The 20017-nt window shown below is 39.3% G+C and overlaps 1 protein-coding gene and 1 pseudogene across 1 annotated transcript in view; both read right to left on the bottom strand.

The window, feature by feature from the left end:
• TTBK2 (tau tubulin kinase 2) overlaps positions 1 to 18559 on the bottom strand; it is an 89984-nt gene extending 71425 nt beyond the window's left edge. The window contains exons 1-2 of the mRNA XM_063289878.1: positions 18167 to 18559; positions 3787 to 3945 (exon numbers count right to left, since the gene is read on the bottom strand). Coding sequence (XP_063145948.1) covers positions 3787 to 3855 — 69 coding nt within the window. The 5' untranslated portion in view covers positions 3856 to 3945; positions 18167 to 18559. The remainder of the gene's footprint in view (positions 1 to 3786; positions 3946 to 18166) is intronic.
• Positions 16104 to 16256, bottom strand: LOC134488745 (U2 spliceosomal RNA; annotated as a pseudogene).
• Positions 18560 to 20017: the final 1458 nt, after the last annotated feature.

The following is a 20017-nucleotide window of genomic DNA, read 5'->3' as shown; positions in this document are numbered from 1 at the left end:
GAGAACAGTTAGAAAACAGAACTAAAGAAAAAAGAACTATAAAAGTGTCAGTAGAGAGAAAACAAAAAACGAAAGTGACTTCTGACTTTCTCCGATACAGATATATGTGTATGATAGAGTATACATGTATCCCTTAGGGATCAGTCCTAGAACCTATTTTGTTTATCCTTCATACTTTTCTCTTGAGTATTCTGATTCATGTTCAAGTTTTTTATTATCATTACTATGCTGATTATACTCAGTCTATCAATCTTTTGTGGCCCTTGATAACAATGCATAGTCAGCCATGACAGACCGTCTTATAATTGTTTCCCCTTGGATGTCTTCCCATTGCCTCAAACTGAATATAGGTAAGATGTACATCATTGTATTTTGGCCTGATTGTCCTTCCCAACCTCTATTGTGTCTTCCGCCATTTGTCGCCAGGGGTCCCATACTGCCCCAGTTTCCTTCACTCACAGTCTCAGAGTCTTGACTGATGATCAGCTGACTTGTGCCACTTATTAATCTTACACTAAGTAATTTTCATTTGATGAATATGTGTAGAATATTCTGACAAAAGATACTGCATTTTATTGATACATGCTTTAGCTGAATTATTAAAATATTCTCCTGGTGGGTATTTCTGATTCCCCTCTCTGTTCCCCGATTGTGGTGCAGAAAAGTGCCATTTGGTTTGTTCTGGATGTGCCACAGAACTCTTCACTGGTACTCTATTCATGTCAAAGCCTAGTTTAAATTACTGTTGCTTACATTTAGCTCTCTGCCTCTTTATTTCATCCTCCAATTCTGTTCATCCCTTACGTTCCTCTAAGCAGGACCCAAGTCTCTAGCTTTTGGGCTTTTAAGTACCTGGTCCTGGGACTCTGGATCAATTTCCTCCTTCTCTTCATCTCTGTGAAACCTGGATAGCCTTTAAAAGGGTTTAAAGATCTTTTTATCTGACTAGTATATGTCTTAGTTATTCCACCCTACCCTCATTAAATTTGGTAGCTCCTAGGTTAATATCTGATTTATTTAATTATGGATGCAGTATACACATGCTTGATTGTGTCTTAGGACCCTGAATTAAATAAGTATGGTGGTTGTGTTCAGTTTTTCTTAGTAGTTAATATTTGTTTACTGCTTTGGCTGTAAAGATGGGAACTAATTTAACTGGATGGAATTTTGGAATGACTGCATCTTTCTGATTTGTACTACACTATGGTAAAGGAGTTCAATCAGTCAGTCAGTCAGTCAGTCAGTCAGTCAATCAATCAATCAATCAATCAATCAATCAATGTGTTGTTAATCCAGAAACTGGCTCTTTTTCTGTTTGAGGTGTAATTCCGCATTCCCTCTGAAGGAACAGGTATGAGACTTGGGAGTTTTCCAAGTCATAGCTATTGTTGGATAGGCAGATGGAAACCATGGCTAGAAGCCTTTGCCTAACTTAAGCTGGTGCCAATTACAAACCTACCTGGAGAAGATTCTGGTGACAGCTATCTATGCCCTTATGACTGCTACGATAACTACTGCAAAGCTCTCTAAATTGGGTTGCTTTTGAAACAATATAATTAGTGCAAAAGGCAGCTCCCACCTCCTGGCTGCTAAGAAGGGCCATAACAGCATAACTATCAGTACTTTCTGGTAGGCCAGGTCAGGAAAACAGACTTTGCAAGGAATGCTACTTTATTGTTGTAAGGTATCATAACAAATTCTTGAAAGCCTGCAAGAGCTTCTCTCTACCCCCCCTTATACCAAACAGAATCTTGGTTATCTGGGGTTGTCCTGAGTTTCTTTCCCATCCCTTCCTCTTTTCCAGGATTGTGTTGTCTTTATTTTTCCCTTAATAACTCCTGCATACCTTTATCAAGGTTATCGCCACATTCTTCAATAACAACATAGGTGTTAGTTGCCAAACCACTGCATTGGTTGCCAACAGGCTTCTGAGTACAATCTAAGGTTCTGATTTTGACCTAAGAAATGCTCTATGGCTTGGCACCTAGATACCTGTAGACTGCCTACTTCATCTAGAAGCAATCTATCTGGTGCACTCTTTTCAAGTTGAGATGTTGAGGTTCTTCTACTATGCTAAGTCCTAGGAGTGGGAGGTCTGGGAGACAATGTTTCTCATACATAGTCCCAGAGATCCAGATGGAGTCCTCAAGTTAAGGAGAGCAGTGAAAACAGAGTCATTTTGCAAAGCTTTCAATCTATAAATGTTGCTGGGATTTTGGACACTGAGGAAGAATGTATGGATGTGTTTAATGCTTTTGAGTATTTGTTTATGGTTTTATATGAAGATGTTATAAATCCCTGGGAAGTCAGTAAGTGACATCAGCAGTATATAAATACTATAATAAATAATAAAAGTTGAATGCAGTGGGAATGTGGTATTTAAGAAGTGTGTGTAGTAAAATAGGAGAAACAGCATCAAGAATGAATGGGCGCTCAATAAATATTGAGTACAAAAGTGAGCGACGAGCATGAAAAAGTACACTGAGGTGATCTACTCATACAGAAAGAATGAACGAAGATCAAATTGCAAAACAAATATATGAAAGAAAGGGAAAGACCAAAACAGTTATAGTTAGATAAAATTAAAAAGAACTCCAAAAATAGAGGAGAGAAATTTAAAGTATAAAAAGCAATGTATGAAATGTTGTGTGGAAGTGGTAGAGGAAAAGGTAGAAAGATATCGAGAGGATTACTGAAAAGTGTTGGTATAAACTAGATTTACCTAAATATCCTTTCCTTTTTCTTACCTAATGCCTTCAATTATTTGGTTTATTATTTTTTACTCCTTTTCTGAGTTTTTTAACACTACTTACTCTAAAAGAGAGTATCTTGATGAGTAGGTACATTTGTAACCATTTTCCATTCACACATACAAAAGCCTCATACCCAAACAGGACAACAAGCACCAATCTCTTTCTCTCAAACATACATATTGCATCTTTCCCTCTAAATACCCCTTTCTCACTCAGACCTATGCAGATCCATTCAGTCAAATACATGCTCCTCCTTCTTCCCTTAAGTTCTCTCCACTCATTTATCCCCTGCTGGACTTTTCAGCTTCCTCCTGTGAATCTCTCTCTCTCTCTCTCTCTCTCTCTCTCTCAATCTCTTTGAGAGAGAGAGAGAGTGCCAAACAAAAAACATGTATGTACACTAACTAGAAAATACATGAGGCCTCTGCAGACATCAAGGAGATTGTGTTCAGACTGCCAATCCCAAACACAGAGGGGAGAAGAGGTTTACTTGGACTAGCAAAAGATGCTTGGACACTAGCCTAATACAGGTGGCAGAATTATCATTAAGAAGAGCATTTTCAAAGCATCATTTTCAAACCGCCCAGAGTCCCCTGATGGGAGGAGCTGGGCAGGGACAAATTGGATAAATAAAATAAATGAATAAATACATCATCTAAGGATGATAGAAAAGGAGGAACAGTGAAGTTTTCAACTATACAAGACCCTAGAAAAAGAGCAGGGGCAGAACCCTGACTGATAATGTAGCTAACTACCTGTAAGAATCTGTTCCTGAAAGCACTGGTAAAATGATTTTTTTTCTTCATTATTTCTTTGCAGCCACCATATTGGACAAGCAAACTAACTTGATTACTCATGCTCCCCAAGATCGTATTTAAGAAGGATTTAATGCACAGCTTTCTCCCATCTTGCAGTTTATAGCTGTGTCTGCTCTCTTATATTATTTATATATATATAAACATTTTGATTTCTTTTTATTTGGTTGAGTGTTTTTTAACCAAACATCTGAAAAAAAAGGCTATTTTATACTTACCACTTTCCATCTTTCTTTTACCAATGTTCCCACAGTAAGAATATCTGGCTGCTCCCCTCCTCCACTCATTGCAATCTCTTGGGTGGTACAGCTGCTACGCAAAGCCTATGTCAGTAGAGACCATCAAGTTCCCAGAGGTGGCTTCCATTTAAGCAGAGACTACAGAAACAAAACAGCTATACATAAAACCATGCTAATAAAATCACGGACAAAACAGTAACCTTCTTAATCCTATTTTAACTGAGTTATTTTCCAATTTCACAATGTTGAACTGAAAGCCAGCAAATTTCAATAGTAATTAAGTTTCAGAAACAAAATACCTTAATGTATTTGATTATGAATGTGAGGTCAACTAACAGCTTTTTGTACTTAAGTATATTCTTAAGGGTATCCAAAATAAAAAGGTTCTGCAAAAGGATAAAATCTTGTACAACATTTTGTAGAAAAATTTAAGAGAAGTCATAAAAATAAGCAATGTCAGAAAAATCTTTCTGAATATATTGTATTTTACATGCATCAGTTCAGTAATTCTTGAACTACTTCTCCTGGTATTTCAGTATTAGCTCCATATTACAAGCAGAAACCTTAATTGAGAACAGTGGTTTTGCTTTAGATTAAAAGCATAGAGATTATGCTTCTTATGTAATTTTTGTGTTCATTACCATATCACATTATAGAGTAGCTTGTTTCCTTTTTCCAGAAAACTACACCAACAGACATAGAGTAGGGCAACAAAGCAAAACAAATACAAAAAAAAATAGAGCTACTGTATTCAAATTTACAAGATGGTAACCAAAAGAGATATGAGACAAGGATGCATTCTAGTTCCCCTCCTTTTTTATCTATTCATCAACTCCCTCATAGACAAATTGAACAATCCATCTCTCCATCCACCAAAATTGGGAAACAGACACATCTCTGTTCTTCTACACATAGATGATGCTGTGCTACTCTCTCAGATGCAGAGTAGCCTGAAGCGGACACTATACACTTGCTGAGTACTGACAAGAAGAGCCGCTAGAAATTAACTACTCAAAAACCAAGGTCATGGTATTTGCCAAGCACCCTAAGACACGTATCTGGCAGCTAAACAGTCATCTAATAGAACAAGTCAAGACCTTCAAATACCTAGGGATTGTTTTCCACGCCATGGGTAACCACAAATTCCATGCTATGTCATCTTAAACCTGCAGAAAACAGGTTCAGCAATACAATCCTTCTACTTCTCCAAAGGAGCCCAGCAAATACCCACAGCGTTCAAAGTCTTCTTGGCCAAGATCTGAACTCAGATCCTCTTTGGAATCCAGTTGGGCCCTTTCAGGTCATTTCTTTCCCTCAAAAGAAGGGAAGTTCTTGAGATCTGTCTTCCAAGTACCCCGTGTTCCATTGTGGTGCTTCACTGTGAAGCCGGCCTACTTAAAATAGAAACGTCCACCTGTATTCACATTTTCATACTGGCTTAAGCTTCTTTTTTTTCCCAGCCAGCTTGGCCCCCTTAATTATGACTGACAGCTTCCAGTCTCCCTGGTGTCAGGCAATACATGAAAAGTTTAAATCGTATGGCTTCTCATGGGCAGCTATCACCCTGATGGGCTACAAACGTGTATTAGCCAATCTTAAACATGTCATTGACTTAGAGCTGCAATCAGATTTGCCACTCTTGCCCAGAAATATCCTTCTGAGCCACTCTGCACATTTACTTCTCCCAGCCAGATACCTCAGTTGCATAACAACCCTTCAATTTAGGTGGGCTTTGTCTTTGGCTAGATTCAATGCCCTTCCAACAGCAGGCATTGGGTGGAGATACCAGAATATCCCTTTTGAGCAGAGATTGTGCCCATGCGGTGGAGGTGCAGTTGAAACACTGGAACATGTTATATCATACTGGTCCCTTTATGCTGACATTCACCAGGAATTACTATTTCCACTCATCACTAGACACCCTGGTCATACTGATTCCTTCTACCTCAAATTTTTATTATCCGCTCAGTCTGATTCTACTTCAATGACTGCAGCCAAATACTGTTTCACAGTTTGTACAATTCGCCATAATTTTTCTTCAAACATCTGTCAGGGTGAAGCAATCCAGAAGCAATAGTTAATGGCATCTGGATGTCACACCTGAGCATGGGTTAAGTAGTATTAGAGAAGTAGAGTTTGGACACATGTACAGATCAACGCTTGTAGCTTGGAGCACTGTAGAACAAAGGAGAGGGGAGGAGGAATTCAGAGCATTCCATTCTCTGCCATTAGAAAATGTTTAGAGAAGGACTGTGTCTCAAGGTTGCCTGATACTGTTTGGAATGAAGAGATGCCTGAAAAGAAAAGGAGATTTCACTAGGCAGTTAATTACAGAAAAAAGGAGGGGGGAAGTGGAAAAATAACTGGAATGTTTTTAAGGAAAGCTTTTGGCGGGAAAATTCATTCGTGGCAATGAAAGAGCTTGGAATCACATCCTAATAAAAACTATTCATATTTCCTTTATGGCATGTAATGAAAGTTAATGCTATTAGGATTGTAAGGACCAAGAACCTCACAACACCTCCATTTAATCACTACTTTATAATAAAGTATTATGTCCTTACCATCAATTGATTCTTATTTCTGTCTTATTTTCATTATTATCTGCCACAGTCATTTTAACAATATAGATAGTCACTATAATTGGACTCTAATTCTTAGGTTTTGAAAATATAATCACTTTTTATGTATTATTCTTCCTTATACATAACATCACTGTATTTTCTCTAGATATTAATATTAATTATAATTTTTCCATGGATTTTAGCATTATAATGGTTCTACACTTTAGACTGGTAATTTTACTATTTTATTATTCTAAATAATCATTTAATTGCCTTATATAAATTGTACAATGTCTTATCATATTAATGTTTATGCACATGATTCTTAAACTTACAATTTTACTTGTATTATTATGATTTTATAGTTTGTTTTATTCTAGTCAATTTTTGTGCTGTATAGGCTGCATTGAAATTCAGCAAGTTAAATGAGACTTTTTTTTCCCCTCAAAGATTTGTTTTGCTGGTCAATGACCAAAATAAAATGATTAGCTGACTAGAAGATGGTAAGCACTTTTGTAAGCCAACACAGTTAAAATGCAACATACTTGAATCCTAAAGAAAGTCTTACAGAAAATCAGACATTAACATACAGTTGTAATTGAAATTATTCAATCCCCATTGCAAATCAGGTTGATTGTCAAAATGTATAGACTGTCAGCTGTTCGCAATGAACAAATCAAACAAAAGCAATTGAAATAGCTCAACACAACCAGCTTCAAGTGGTGTCCCCAAAGTCAACTGAAAATGCAACTTATAATGACTCCTCCAGTCTCAAAATTGTTCAACCCCCTGAATAGAATCCATCACAACAGCACACACACAGTATGCAAAACAGGTGTTGTCTCAAGCACACCTGATGCAACTAATCAAGGGCTTCATTAGTTGCACCAGGTGTGCTTGAGCTGGAACAAATGAAATACCTGAACTGGCTAGGGGTTTGTTGAGTGTCACGTTTGACTGCCTGTTAGAAATACAGTATGGCTAAGTCAAAAGAATGGTCCAAAAAGGTAAGAGAAGAGATCATCATCCTTCACAAACAAGGAACAGGATACAAAAAGAAAGCAAAGGCACTGAATGTTCCTAGAGACACCGTTGGAAGCATAGTTTGCAAGTTCAAAGTTAAAGGAACAGTGGTTACACTACCTGGACGGGGCAGAAAAGGGAAGCTGTTAATGGCTGCCACCAGATTTCTGAGAAGGCAGATTGAGAGAAACCCTCGAGTGGCTGCAAAAGACCTGCAGCAAGACTTGGTGGCAACAGGCACTGAGGTTTCAGTGATCACAGTAAGGCATGTACTAAACACAGGTTTCCATGCCAGAACTCCAAGACATACAGTACACCACTGACCCAAAAGCACAAGAAGTCAGCTCCAATATGCTCAAAATCATATAAATAAGCCACAGAAGTTTTGGCATTCTGTTCTGTGGAGCGATGAAACAAAACTGCAACTTTTTGGCCCAAAAGATCAGCGGTATGCCTGGAGGAAAAAGAATGAAACATATGCTGAAAAGAATACTCTGCCTACAGTTAAGCATGGTGGTGGCTCGGTGATGCTCTGGGGCTGCTTTGCATTCTCTGGCACTGAAAACCTGCAGCGTGTGGAGAGCAAGATGGATTCATTGAAGTATCAGAAAACCCTAAGAGAAAACATCATGCCGTCTGTAAGGAAGCTGAAGCTTGGGCGTCACTGGATCTTCCAACAGGACAATGATCCCAAGCATACTTCAAATTCCACTAAGGCTTCGATGCAGAAGTAGTCCTGCAAGATTCTACAGTGGCCATCACAGATACCTGACTTGAACCCCATAGAAAATCTCTGGTGGGATTTGAAGAAGGCAGTTGCAGCACGCAAACCCAAGAATATTACTGAACTGGAGGCCATTGCTCATAAGGAATTGGCTAAGATTCCTCAGGAACGCTGCCAGAAGCTGGTGTCTGGCTATGCATCTCGTTTGCAGCAGGTCTTAACAGCAAAAGGGTGCTCTACTCAAGATTTTATTTATTTATTTGTTTAAATTTATATCACCACCCATCTCCCCCAACTGCCATGAAGGGGTTGAATAATTTTGAGACTGGAGAAGTCATTATAAGTTGCATCTTCAGTTGACTTTGGGGACACCACTTGAAGCATTCGTTGTGTTGAGCTATTTCAATTGCTTTTGTTTGATTTGTTCATTGCAAACAGCTGAAAGTCTGTCCATTTTGACAATCAACCTGATTTGCAATGGGGGTTGAATAATTTTGATTACAACTGTATACACGTAGACCACCACAATGTTGCTAGTTCAAAAGGTTAGGGTTATATTTTTTCCATGAATGTTGCAGTACCACCCTATGAATGGCATGCCAGGGGCTGCATTTCAAAAAAATGAATGGCATCAGAAAAAGTGGGCAGGGTTAGGACAAAACTTACATTTAATTTTAATTAAATTAAAATATAGGGAATGTGATTACTGGCCAATACTTTCTCTTTCAGCCACACAAAAAAGAATAATTTGTTATCATTTTTAGAAGGGCTCTGGAGGCTGTATCCAAGCATACTGGGGCAACGTATGGTCCTGGGAATTGGATTGTGCACCCAATCTAAAGTTCATTCTCATACATGATCTATCCCCTTATAAGAATAACCAATACACTTGAAAATAAATATGCTAGCATTTTACTATGTACATGTCATAAGGAATCTGCTGGTCAAAATTTTTACAGCCTCACAAATGCTTATTTTTTTCCAATAAGTGTATGGTCCTGTAAAGTTCATTTTACTATAGGATCTCTGTTCAGATACTAAATTGCAGAGATGCCAGATGTGGGCTGAAAAAATCCAGACAACTACTAGATAGCAGCAAAGAGCTGCCTGTATCTTTTTTGTTGCCATCTAATGGTCATCCAGACCTTTGTAGCTCGAGCAGGTAGCCCCACTAAATTGCACAAAACCTGTTAATGGTATTTTAGCTAGAGATGTTTCTGTTGCAAATGTTCAAAGAGTTATATACAAAAACTCAGTGCTCAAAAAAAAACTACGAAGGAACTGACTAAAATTAAAAGAGCACATAGATATCACATATGTATAGCTACAGACAGAACAAAGCAGTAATGTAGCATGATGGCTAAGGGTATCAACTAGCAAGTCTCTTATTAAAGCCTAACTTAATAATTCACTTGATGACATCAGGCAAGACATTGATTCAGTCTAGACACAATGAAAAACAGTTATTTGTTATCATGAATGTAAGGATGCTAACTTTACTCCTCTTTCCAGACTTTTCATTCACAAGTGAATTCCTGTTGCAGAGAAAAAGAAACCCATTACCTATTTCATGCAAAACCTGAAAATACATTCAGTACAAAACTAATCACAAATTAGTTAATCCCTGTCAGAGTTTGAGAACACTTTGGGTCGTAAATTTGCTTCTGTATACCTATACAGCCACTGAAACCAGGATGGCTAGTGGAGGCTTATATGTCAACAATATCCATGGTATTATATTTTTATTATTTAATTTTATACATTAGGCTCATAGTAGTTTACTGTGAAATATACAATAAAATATTAAATCAACAATTAAAAATGAAATTAAAACCATCAATAAAACCATCAGTTATATAGAAAATATATTTTAAGACCTCTTTAAATACAAAGAGATAATGTTCCTTTATTTAGCAATGAGTACATTACAGAGAATTGTTGCAGCTATATGAATCATTCACATTATGAGGGAAATGCAAATCTAGCCATGATTACACATGCTTAATTATATAAGGATTACTGTAATGATGTTTACATAACATGCTGAGATAAAACCCTTAGGTAAAAAGAACATGTGAATGCTATTTTTAATTCCTGAGGAGCCAAATTTTACACAAGGATTCAGACTCACTGTGCAGTGCAAACTCAAAACATATTCCTTTAATCTAGACACTGTACCTTGGTTTTGCTTCTGCTTACTATTCATTTGATATAAATCTTGGGTAAAACATAGTGTGTTAAAACAACACCCCTATGTTCTTGTTACCTTAGATTTCTCACAAATGTCTATGCTTAGGAACTGGTTCAAAATACTGAAATAATTTGACTGGAAGTGATGTTGGATAAAGTTATTCCTCTTTTATTGATTTTATTTTTATTTGACCTAAATCAATTATGTGTTTATCACATGCACAGCTTTAAAATCTTTACTCCTTCCACATAAGCACATTTGTTCATTTCAAATACACTTGATAGGAACATCGAAAAGGGCTCTTCCATGGCGACACTAACAAAAAAGCTGTGTAAGGCTTTTTTTCCACCTTGACAGATTCTGTGAAAAGATGGAAGAAGCAAATTACACTAGCAGATGACAACATCTGGGTCCCCCTAAAACTCCATGAATGAAGCAGGGTGGTGGCATAAAGAATACCTTTTCAAGAGGCACCCATGGCTTTGAAAAGAGTTCAAAGGAACCTTTGCCCATTGAAAGCCCTTGCCTCTGGTGAGATTTCACCATCTGAAAATCTTTTTGTTGTGACAGACTTTGGATCTGCAGTTACACTGGCTGAGTTATCTGTTTCTGGCTTTCATGATGTCTTGAATATTTTTTGCTCCTAATCAATGAAATATTTAATTGTAGTTCAATACTTTGGGCAAATGCAACATTAAAAGCAACTGCTTCTGGAAATAGAACAAACCAGAAATGTTTTAAATACACAAAGATATTAATTCACACTCTAAACTAATCATGTATCACAGAACCAGCTATCAGGCCTAGTTCCTTTTCAAATGAAAGAGTGTAACAATATGTACTTTAAAAATACAAATAGTCCTTAAATATATTGCTGTAGCAACTACAAAAAACAAGGTCAGATTCTGACACAGCCACTCAGTGATTCTCACTCATAAACACAACCAAACTTGGAAAGAAAAAATACCACAGCAAGCCAAATTCATTATTTCTAAAGTCTCAATGGGCTTTCTTCAGCACATTCATACCAATAGTGATCCGACAGTCTTTCCCACAATTAAAGAACCATGTTATATTTAAATATGGTTTATAAAAGTACTGTAGAGCTCAGCCCCTAGTGACTTCATAGACTCATCCATACATGGTTTCCTGACAACAGTACTAAATTGTTTTGCTACTGCCTTATTTTGAAATACCTTTTAACTTTCCTATCTAGCTCAGTTGTTTCCTGGTGGTCTGTATCCAAGTACTAACAACATCTGACCCTGTTTAGCTTTTTAAAAGCAGCTGAGATAACACAAACCTTTCCTTTAGTTATACCATTTAAATGAGTGCATAATTATCCTAACTATCCTTGCAAATGAATACAGTTACTAATAATTCTTCAAACACAAGCAACTTCATGGCATCTCCTGGTGAATGTAATGAGGAACACTGCCACCTTTATGGGCAATTCCCAAATAGTCTAAAACATTCATTTGTGGTGCTACCTAAATTGTACTGAATGTAATACTGTCTTACCATTATCATTCCCTGATTGGGTAGCCTTATACATCATCATCATCATCATCTCCATCATTTGACATCTTCTCCTTGCAACAATATTTGCAGTATTGTACAAATGTCGCTATTTATCATACCAAAATGAAGAGTCTATATATAACATTTATTAGAAATCATCTCCTACAAGTAGCCAATACATCCTTGCATCCAGCCTTCAGAATAGAAATGTCTACCTTCACGCTAGGTCAACAATGCAGGTCTTATCAGTTCAATAACTTCCTATTCCATATTCCACACTTGGCTGATGCTACTGTATAACAAACCAAGGAATGTTACTGTTTTGACTCAGGAGAGATAGCAAGGTCTGTAGTCATCAGCAGCAACAGAAGCAATTAAAACCATGACAGATGTAATGATTGGAAGCTGGGTAAAGAGAAAGGCATCCAGATATGATTGTGTTCTACAGTTATTTTGCAGTTATTAACTAGCCAAACACTGAGTTTCTGTATGACGTTTTTCATAACTATCTCCTGAAAGTTAATATTAAGAATTAAACTTTGTAATGCAATTTTATTGTACTCCACTAAGCTACAGCAAGTTCTAGAACTATATAGTTAGGAGAAGTGGGTCCTGTGCATGGAAGGAGTATTAAAGCACTGTAATATTTCTGGAAGACTAAGAAAGCCCCATCACATCTGCTACAATGACTGTATAATTAACGTTATTTTCTGTGTCAGGAACATAGGTATCAGGCCTCAACTGACAAGTTAGCCTGGAAGTAGGAACAAACAGAAGCTCTGATAAGTAGGCTTATTGTAAAAAAGCTAATGAAACAGTTAAGAAAGAATTCCAGTGATAGCTATGTAGCAAATGCAAGCCATATTTATAGTGGAATCAAGGTTTACATTCTTATACCTTTTTTCCTGTCTGAGAGTGTAAAAGAGAGTGATGCTATTCTCTTTTTGGCAGGAGGGACAGTTTTTACCTATGTCTTGTTTTAGCAATGGACTAATTTGGTTCCAATCTTTTCGAATCTGGTCATATGAAAAGTAGCTTTCACAATAGGCTTCTAGCTCCACTACTTGTTGCTAGCATGAATTCAGAAGATACTTAGTTGTATATCTCTTTTCCATTTTTGTTAAGTGATGCCAAACTCTATAATTGGTTCCTACTTGGACCAGCTTAAAGCTTGGATGAGGAGTAATGGATTGAAATTGAATCCAGACAAGTCTGAAGGTCTGTTGGTTGCAGGGGCTTTCAATAACTATAAGAGGTATTTTCTGTTCTGTGATATTTTTTCCTCTCAGGAATCAACCCTGCAGTTGGGAAGTGATTTGAAACTTTCACTGTCCCTGAGTGCTCAGATCAGTATAATGGCTAGGTCCCCTTTCCATCTGTGGATGATTTACCATTCTATTGCATGAAAATTTCAGAAGCTTCAAAATATGGCAGTGGTCTATCAGCAATATTCACTGAAAGCAGGTAACATTTATTTTGACAAAGCTGTATTGGCTCCTGATCATTTTTCATGCCAAATTCAAGATGCCTCTTATCATATATAAAGCTCTAGTATGGCTCAAGGCCCACTTACCTAAAAAAATGGCTTACTTCAAATTTTGTTTCATGGAAGCTATGTTCTGCAGAAAAGATCCTTTTACAAACCCATTTAAAATTAACTAGAGCAGGACCTTTATGGTGCCAGTCCAATAATCTTGAATCCCCTCCCCAGTCAATTCTGTTATCCTCTTTTTTGTAGTATTTTCAGAAGAATATTAAGCAAATTTTTGTTAATTATCCCCAGCTAGGAATCTTGTCTATTTTGCTGCCTAATTTTAACTATTATCATCTTGTATTTATCCATTTTTAAATTTTATTTACATTGTATTGCATAGATGATACATAATTTCATCATGCTTGGTTTACTGAAGAGCTCTGGGAGATGAAGTGGCAGAAGAGAAGCTTAAAATGTTGGTAGAGGAAGACCAGAAGTGAATTTGACCAAACATGGGTTTGAGCTCATTTTGAGACTATACCATGGAAATAAGGATGATAAAGCATTTGCGCTTCTCCCTGTTGAGGAGTGAGAAAAAGCAATGAGTTTCTCTGAGTTATTTGGACATTTTGACAAAAAAAAAGCATTCAAATGCAACCTCAAGTCTGAACACCACATAGAAGGATCTGGACAGGAAGTGAAAAGCAAGCTGGGCAGTATGAGGTCTGCCATATGTAGATTGGACCCATGATTCACCTGCTTCCCATGGGAAGCCAGTGAATATGTGACTGGGTAGATCAGCAAGATTGTCAACACTTAATTGGGAAAGGAGATGGCAGCTGCCATCTTGAAAGACGTGGCTCCTCCTGAAGAGACATTCTGTAAATCCAGCCACAGTGGACAACTATCATCTAATCTCTAACCTTTATGGGGAAGGTAGTTGGTGAGGCTCCAACAGCAGAGTATCATAGAGAAAATGGGATTATTTGGACTCTTTTCAGTCAGGCTTTAGACCAGGACATGGAACCCTGCACTGGGTTGCTGATGCAGTGGAAGTGTTGACCCAATTCCTGTAGGCTGTCAGGGCCTGGATGGGAAGAAACAAGTTGCTACTGCTAGTATGCCAGTTTCTGCCTTTTTGGAGAAATAGTACACCCAGTTCATATTGCAGTGACTCACACTCTTGTCACCTCCTGTACATAGCACTTTAATTGACTCTGCATGAAGACTGTCAGAAGCCACAGTTGGTTCAACATGTAGCGGCCTGCCTGTCAGTAGATGACAGCCATTACTTGCACATTATACTGATGCCGAGGGCTCTGTAGTGGCCCCCCCTAAGCTTTGGGGTACAATTCAAAGTGATGATTTTAACATTAAAAGCGTGGCATCCCAGGTGATTTTCTGCTTCAAATCAAACCTATTAGTCTTCATTACATGTCCTGCATGGGGATCCTGAGAGTTCCCTCCCAGAGTGAGAGGTTCAGAAAAAGGGCCAGGTGTCAATGGTTCTTTGTGGCAGCCCTATTCTCTGGAAAAGCCTTCCTCCAGAGATCCATATGGTGATGTCCCTCCTGATATTTAGAAAAACAATAAAAATGGAGCTCTTCAGGAGTGCTTTGCGTAATGGTTAAATCATATTGCTGGAAGCCAATATTATAATCCTGATGATTTTATATTGCATAATGATAATTGTTTGGGATATTATTTCATTTTGATTGTCATTATGTTCTATTGCAAATCACTGCAGGCTGGCCTCATGGCTCAGAGCACATGGTATATAAATAAAATACATAAATAACATGTTTCCTTCCAAGAACTGTGTTTACATTTTCCAGCATGGAAACAGCTCATATAATTGAACTATCAAAACACTGCTCTTTTTCCCCTTATCCCACCTGTTCCATGTATTCCCATATTTCCCCTTATAAAAATTATATTCCCTTCTCTCAAGTTCATCATATACCAAATTCTTTCCTGGGATCAGGTATGAAATCCTACAAACTAGACTTATTTTCAGTGCATTACCACAGACTCCAACACCTGTAGTTTTTCACATCATTCCTAATGTAAAAAACTTTGTATGAAAGTATCTGGTAAGCCTTTGCAAATCCTTTGAAAGCAGTGTTTCAGAAAAATACAGATGCACGTGCAAAGCACCTTTTTCAAATTCTTTATACAGTCACATCTTTTCCTTGACTTGATGGCTACTTTGGTACCTGTTCCTGGCTGTCTCCACAAGCATGCTGGAGGGGGGCAGGAATGAAGCAAAGTGGGATAGATAAACATTCATGTAGAGACACTCAGGAGTCTCTACAAGGGCTTCCAAAGCAGCCCTCCAAATATGGAAAATTTGAGAATTTTAAAAGGTACTTTATAGATCTGGGAAGGATTTATATAGCCCTAATGCAGTAAGCATCCTTGCTTTCTGAACTCCAGGAAGAGAATGAATAGTGCCAGATGAGGAATCTCTCTTTACTCTCTCTCTCTCTCTCTCTCACACTCACACACACACAAAGACAGAACAAATTTACATAAGAGCTTCTTCCACCCTTTGCATAAGCCCATATCCAAAAAAAGTCAAAATAACTATCCAGGACACATGATTTGAATCAAAGCTTAAACACTTAAAAGTCAGAATTATGAGAATACTACAGATAATATGTCAAAACAGCAATTTATAACTGTTATTCCCACAAGCATACATTTATTGGAAAGATTCCTGATTTCAGAACATCGTTTACAGACCATTACAAGTTCTGGTATATTTTATTAATAAATTAAGTGGTAAAGTCCAGAGTAGCTGTGAAAATACAGTCTAATGTGGCACAAAATAAACAGTACTAATACTACTTATTTCATTGTAAAAGTTGGACAACTTATAAATCTATATATTTACCTGGAGGAAATCATGATATACTACACTTGATCTTAGCCAAAAGGCTGAGAAGCTATGAAATCATGACTGAAATCAATGAGACTTACTTCTGAGTGAGAACCTTTAAGTATAAGAATATCAGCGGTCAAGTTCAATGTCGGAAACGTGTGAAAAAATAAAACATGCATCCTCTTATCTTTCCATATCGATGGAACAGTATCTATCAGTAAAACAGGTTTTTCCTATCCACTGCAGCATCTTATATTTTCTTGGGGGAGTGGGGCTCTCAGAGCAGATATGATAGCACAGAGGAAGTCAAAAGGGATAGGAGAGGGATTGCTGATGCAATATTGGCTCTCACTATTTTTTGGTATTTATTACGATTATTCAATGGTAATATGAAAATAAAACAGTTTGCAGTTGCAAGTAACTTTTTGCTTCTTGCCAGTTGATTTTCAAGTTTTGGGTTAAGCTCCATCATATAAGCAAAGACAATGCAAAGACAGGATTTAAAAAAAAAGTATACTTCATGCAGTAAAGCAAGAAAATAACTAATTGAGTCTTTTTCACTGAAACTGTTTGATAAACTAAAGCCCAGGTCAGTTCAACCAGACACCTATAATCAATAATACTTTACTGATTATTTTCAACTTCTGAAGAAGTTTTCTAAGCAATCTTTCAAATGTTTTAGAATGAACTTAAGTGCATATTATAAAAATCTTAACTCATTTAAGATGACACTGCTCAGATAACCTTGAATATTATGGAGTCCTTGGTGCTCCCTGAGCCTTGTTGTTTTCTTGCAGACATTTCATTGCCAGACTAGGCAACATCTTCAGTGAGAAGTGTTTGAATACTGTATACAGAAAATGCTCATCTTCATATATCTGTATTTAATTCATATTGCTAAACCTACTCCTTTTGACTGATTTGATACACACACCTAATATTAAGAATCACCACTGTATTGTTGTATAGCAGAAAGAGAAAAGGCTGTAATTTCTGAAACAGATGTTTTCCTGCTCCAACTACAGGCAGTTGGTCATTTTAGGGTCCTTAGCATAAGATCATACCTGTCTCTTTGAAAAGAAAGTATATACTGTATAACTGTATTCATATCATCATGCAACTGCTTTTGGAGCAGCAATGTTTAGCCTCAGTCTTCATCTGCCTCCATGCTACAGCCTATTTCTATGAATAAAAGAGAGATAACTGCATCAACATTACCAGATTTTAAAGTCAAGCTGCCTACTATCTGCCCCCCCAGTAAGTTCCCATCAATAAAAGAGAGGTAGAAACAACCAAGCTTGAGGATGAAAATGAGATCTTTCCCATAAACACCGCACAGAGCCCACAATGTTTTTACAACGCTGCTCACAAACTGTTGTAGCATCGCCAACAATCTCATCGGTTCGAGGGAACAAACTTCTGCGATCCCTCTCTTCATGACTCAGTCGCGACGCGCACACGCAAGGGAAATACAGGAGTTGGACCAGCCGACAAACTAGATTAAAGGATGGGCCAAGCTCTGCCAGATTCTCTGTCATGCAAGGGTCAAGTTTTCGGTTTCTTTCATTGCAGCATTTCCGCCCCTTCTGTTCCCGCATGTAAAACTGAACAATATCTCGAAGGCTATTGGATATCGCTGCCCTAAAGGTTGCCCTTCTCACTGTCTCGGAACCATCTTCGTCTGCCAGAAGCCGCCGCCGCCGCCGCCCCCAATCCCTCCCTCTTCAAAGGCGCATCCCCACGGCGCTTCAATCCCACTACCAGAATGGCGGGGCGAAGACGGGCCGTCCGCCGCCAGTCCCCCCAAAGCATCCTCAGCACCGGCCAGCCGCCCTTGGGCGCCCCGGCCGCGGAAGAAGCGGCCTCCTGCCACCTGGGCCGCCGGTGCCGCGGAATGTCAACAAGGTTCCCTGTCCCGCAGAAGCCCCTCTCTCGGCGACCCCCGCCCTGATCCGCTGGGCCGGAGAGGAGCTCTCACCTGGAACGCAAGCGGCGCCCCTGCCTCCTCAGCCTGCGAGCGGGACCGGCTCGGGGAAACTCTTTTTCTGGGAAACCTTCGGGCGAAAGAAAGGTAGAGGAGGAGGAAGAAGGGGAATATTATTACCGCGGCCCCCTCCGGCTCAGCCCAGCACAGCTCAGCAGCAGACTCCGGCCCATGGCTTGCAAGCAGGCGGCGGTGGCGCCTCAGTCGTCGTCGCCGTCTCTATGGTAACTGCGGGACCGGACCGGACTAGGGTAGGCTTAGAAGGAGCCTGAGGGAGCGCGAGCTGACGGGCGGGGTAACTAACGGGGAGGGAAGGGGAGGGGGAAGGAGGAGGAGGCAGGCAATCAGCGGCATTCGCCGAACGGCCGTTGTCTCTCTCCCTGCAGGGTTAACCGCTTCACTGCCGCCGCCGCCGCCACCCCTTGTCGGCTGAGTTGCCTGCAGTCCCCGCGGGACGCGACTGCTCTGACTCTCTACCGTCGCAATCGCCCCCCTCCCTTTCCCTTGCCCTCCATCCTAGCGCCAGGCAGCCAGCGATCCCTCAAAAGAATCCGCCCACTTTGCCGACCCTGTGAAACATTATTGGGTCGTTTACGAAGGACGGTTAGCAGATTGGGTAGCAGTTCTTTCAATCAGTCTGGCGGGCGGCCGTATCTTAGAAACGCCGTTGTCCTCACATTTGCTTATGAGGCGAATTTTGCGAGTGGATTTTGAAAAGAATTCTGGGTATTGTAGTTTAGTGTGCATTATCGGAAAGGGTTTCCCAAGAGGTGGAATGCGGAGTTAACATAGCTGCTCAAGAAGTGCGGCAGATCGGAGGTGACGGTGACTTCCACTTAGGGCCTGCCTTTTAAAAACAACCCTAAAGTGGAGAAACACACCGACGGAAGCATTTTATGTTGCTGTAGCAGAACTATTGACTACTTTCTTCCTAATGCACTCTGGTACTAAAAAAAAACTGCTTTAAGCTGAGTCTTTAGTGAATCGCTCTGGGTACCTCCGTTGCAGCGTGGGATCCCTAGTAAACTGTTACTATCTATGGAAAAGTTGGGCGGGTGGCAATCTGGTTTAAAGCAAATTGCAATGGTAATTTAAGAAATACAGAGTGAATGGTAAGAATTATTTATTTATTTTCTATCCCTCCTTTACTAATTTTAAAAATAACTCAAGGCGGGGAACATGCCTGTTAGGCCTTCTTCCTCCTATTTTCCCCACCACAACAACCCTGTGAGGTGGGTTGGGCTGAGAGAGAGAGACTGGCCCAGGGTCACCCAGCCAGCTTCCATGCCTAAGGCGGGACTAGAACTCTCATACCATGCCTGATTGGCTCTTGGGCTGAGAGGGAGGGACTGGTCCAAGGTCACCCAGCCGGTTTCCATGCCTAAGGCGGGACTAGAACTCTCCGTCTCCTGGTTTCTAGCCCGTTGCCTTAACCGCTAGACCAAACTGGCTATTATTATCACCTATTCTTCTGGAGGACAAACAATGTGCACAGTGCACAAACTATGTCCCAGTACTCTTATAAAATTACAGATTTGAAGAGGACTATTTAGGCCACTGAGTCCAAACTGTTTCTCCATGCAGGAATCTAAACTAAGGCATCCTTGACAGGCAGCTGTCAGCCTCTGCTTGAACCCATTCAGTTAAGGGGAGCATACAGCCTCCCAGAGTAATGGATTCAAATATTGAATTATATTAACCATTAGGAAGGAGGTTTTTTTTTAAATACAGTCAGAATCTGCCTTCCTGTAACTTAAATCCATTAAACCCAGTATTCCATATCCTTCTCAAGGGAAGACACCAAAAAGATCTATGCCTTCTTTTGTGAGATGTCATTTCCAGTAT

Source organism: Candoia aspera, chromosome 1 (genome assembly GCF_035149785.1).
Source record: "Candoia aspera isolate rCanAsp1 chromosome 1, rCanAsp1.hap2, whole genome shotgun sequence".
Lineage (NCBI taxonomy): Eukaryota > Metazoa > Chordata > Lepidosauria > Squamata > Boidae > Candoia > Candoia aspera.
The sequence above is the reverse complement of the archived record's forward strand: the minus strand, read 5'-3'. Positions and strand labels throughout refer to the sequence as shown.